The 2,876-nt window shown below is 65.5% G+C and overlaps 1 protein-coding gene across 1 annotated transcript in view; it reads left to right on the top strand.

Moving 5' to 3' along the window:
• The first annotated feature begins 281 nt into the window (after positions 1–281).
• Positions 282–2,876, top strand: part of LOC108510394 (sodium/calcium exchanger 2-like) — a 10,166-nt gene continuing 7,571 nt past the window's right edge. The window contains exon 1 of the mRNA XM_017840072.1: positions 282–1,917. Within this exon, the coding sequence (XP_017695561.1) occupies positions 365–1,917 (1,553 nt within the window). The 5' untranslated portion in view covers positions 282–364. The remainder of the gene's footprint in view (positions 1,918–2,876) is intronic.

Here is a 2,876-nt window from a genome sequence, read left to right as displayed (position 1 = left end):
TCTCCGCCCCTGCCATGGCTGCCCTGGGCCCCACGGATCCATCCTGACCCCACGGATCCATCCTGACCCCACATCCCAACCCCCTGGATCCATCCTGACCCCCATCCCGCCCCACTGACCCCTCCCTGCCCTCCTTCCTCCCCGCAGCGTCTCCGCCCCCGCCATGGCCGCCGTGGGCGCGGCGGCGGCCGCCTGGCTCCTGGTGGCCCCGCGGCTCTCCGGGGCGTCCCCCGACGGCTCCGTCGCCAACGGGACGTGCCGCGGCTCCGCGCGGTGCCAGCCCGGCGTCCTCCTGCCCGTGTGGCAGCCGGACGAGCCGGCGGCGGGCGACAAGGCGGCGCGGGCCATCGTCTACTTCGTGGCCATGATGTACCTGTTCCTGGGCGTGTCCATCATCGCCGACCGCTTCATGGCCTCCATCGAGGTGATCACGTCGCGCGAGAAGGAGATCACGGTGACCAAGGCCAACGGCGAGACCAGCGTGGGCACCGTGCGCATCTGGAACGAGACGGTCTCCAACCTGACGCTGATGGCGCTCGGCTCGTCGGCGCCCGAGATCCTGCTCTCGCTCATCGAGGTGTGCGGGCACCGCTTCCAGGCGGGCGAGCTGGGCCCCGGCACCATCGTGGGCAGCGCCGCCTTCAACATGTTCGTGGTGATCGCCGTCTGCGTCTACGCCATCCCGGCGGGCGAGAGCCGCCGCATCAAGCACCTGCGCGTCTTCTTCGTCACGGCCTCCTGGAGCATCTTCGCCTACATCTGGCTCTACCTCATCCTGGCCGTCATCACGCCGGGCGTGGTGCAGGTGTGGGAGGCCTTCCTCACCCTGCTCTTCTTCCCGGCCTGCGTGGTCTTCGCCTGGGCGGCCGACAAGCGCCTGCTCTTCTACAAGTACGTCTACAAGCGCTACCGCGCCGACCCGCGCAGCGGCATCATCATCGGCGCCGAGGCCGAGCGCCCGCCCAAGGACGTGGAGGCCGACGGCGGCTTCCCCGCCCCGGCGCCGCCCCCCGAGCCCGAGGGCTCGGCGGCGTCGCCGTCGCCCACGCCCGAGGAGCGGGAGCTGGACGAGAGCCGGCGCGAGGTCATCCAGATCCTCAAGGACCTCAAGCAGAAGCACCCGGAGAAGGAGCTGGAGCAGCTGGTGGACGCCGCCAACTACGTGGCGCTGGTGCACCAGCAGAAGAGCCGCGCCTTCTACCGCATCCAGGCCACGCGCCTCATGACCGGCGCCGGCAACGTGCTGAAGAAGCACGCGGCGGAGGCGGCGCGGCGCTCGCCGGCGGCGCCGGGCGAGGAGGACGAGGAGGAGGAGGAGGACGAGGCCTGCAGCCGCATCTTCTTCGAGCCCTGCCTCTACCACTGCCTGGAGAACTGCGGCTCGGTGACGCTGGCCGTGGCCTGCGAGCAGGGCGTGGGCGCCAACCAGACCTTCTACGTGGACTTCCGCACCGAGGACGGCTCGGCCAAGGCGGGCTCGGACTACGAGTACAGCGAGGGCACCCTCATCTTCAAGCCGGGCGAGACGCGCAAGGAGCTGGCCATCGGCATCATCGACGACGACATCTTCGAGGAGGACGAGCACTTCTTCGTGCGCCTGCTCAACCTGCGCGTGGGCGACGCCGAGGGCATGTTCGAGGCCGACAACGAGGAGCACCCCAAAGGCAAGCTGGTGGCGCCGCTGGTGGCCACCGTCACCATCCTGGACGACGACCACGCCGGCATCTTCGGGTTCCGCGAGCGCTCGGTGCGCGTCAGCGAGTGCCAGGGCAAGGTGGAGGTGACGGTGGTGCGCAGCTCCGGCGCCCGCGGCACCGTCATGGTGCCCTTCCGAACCGTCGAGGGCACCGCCCGCGGGGGCGGCGTCGACTACGAGGACGCCAGCGGGGAGCTCGAGTTCCGCAACGACGAGACGGCGTGAGCGGAGAGGGGGGGTGGATCAGGGATGGGTCGGGGATGGGTCAGGGATGGGTCAGGGATGGATGGATGGATCATGGATGGGTCAGGGATGGGTCAGGGATGGGTCAGGGATGGATCAATGGATCATGGATGGATCATGGATGGGTCATGGATGGATGATGGATGAGCTCAAGTTCCGCAACGACGAGACGGCGTGAGCGGAGAGGGGGGGTGGATCAGGGATGGGGCAGGGATGGATGGATCATGGATGGGTCATGGATGGATGGATGGGTCAGGGATGGGTCATGGTTGGATGGATTGTGGATGGATCATGGATGGGTCAGGGATGGATCATGGATGGATGATGGATGAGCTCGAGTTCCGCAACGACGAGATGGCGTGAGGAGAAAGGGGGGGGATGAATCGTGATTGGATCATGCATGGGTCATGGATGGATCATGGATGGGTCATGGATGGATCAATGGATCATGGATGGATGATGGATGAGCTCGAGTTCCGCAACAACGAGACGGCGTGAGGAGAAAGGGGGGGACGGGGGGTGGAGGGATGGATGACGGATGGATGGTGGATCAGGGATGGATGGATGGTGGATGGATCATGGATGGAGGGATGGATGGTGGATGATGGATGGATGATGGATGGATCATGGATGGATGGATGGATCATGGATGATGGATGGATGGTGGATCATGGATGGATGGTGGATGATGGATGGATGATGGATGATGGATGGATGGACGGATCATGGATGAATGGTGGATGGTGGATGGATCATGGAGGATGGACGGATCATGGATGGATCATGGATGATGGATGGATGGTGGACCATGGATGGAGGGATGATGGAACGGACGGATGAACATTGGATGGAGACAGAGGAGGAAGAGCGTGGACGGACGCTGGTGAAGGATGCGGAGGGAGGACGGAGGAAGGGAGGGACGGGAGGTTGGGTGGAG

Source organism: Lepidothrix coronata, unplaced genomic scaffold (genome assembly GCF_001604755.1).
Source record: "Lepidothrix coronata isolate B3197 unplaced genomic scaffold, Lepidothrix_coronata-1.0 Scaffold787, whole genome shotgun sequence".
In the NCBI taxonomy this organism is placed as follows: domain Eukaryota; kingdom Metazoa; phylum Chordata; class Aves; order Passeriformes; family Pipridae; genus Lepidothrix; species Lepidothrix coronata.
The sequence above is the reverse complement of the archived record's forward strand: the minus strand, read 5'-3'. Positions and strand labels throughout refer to the sequence as shown.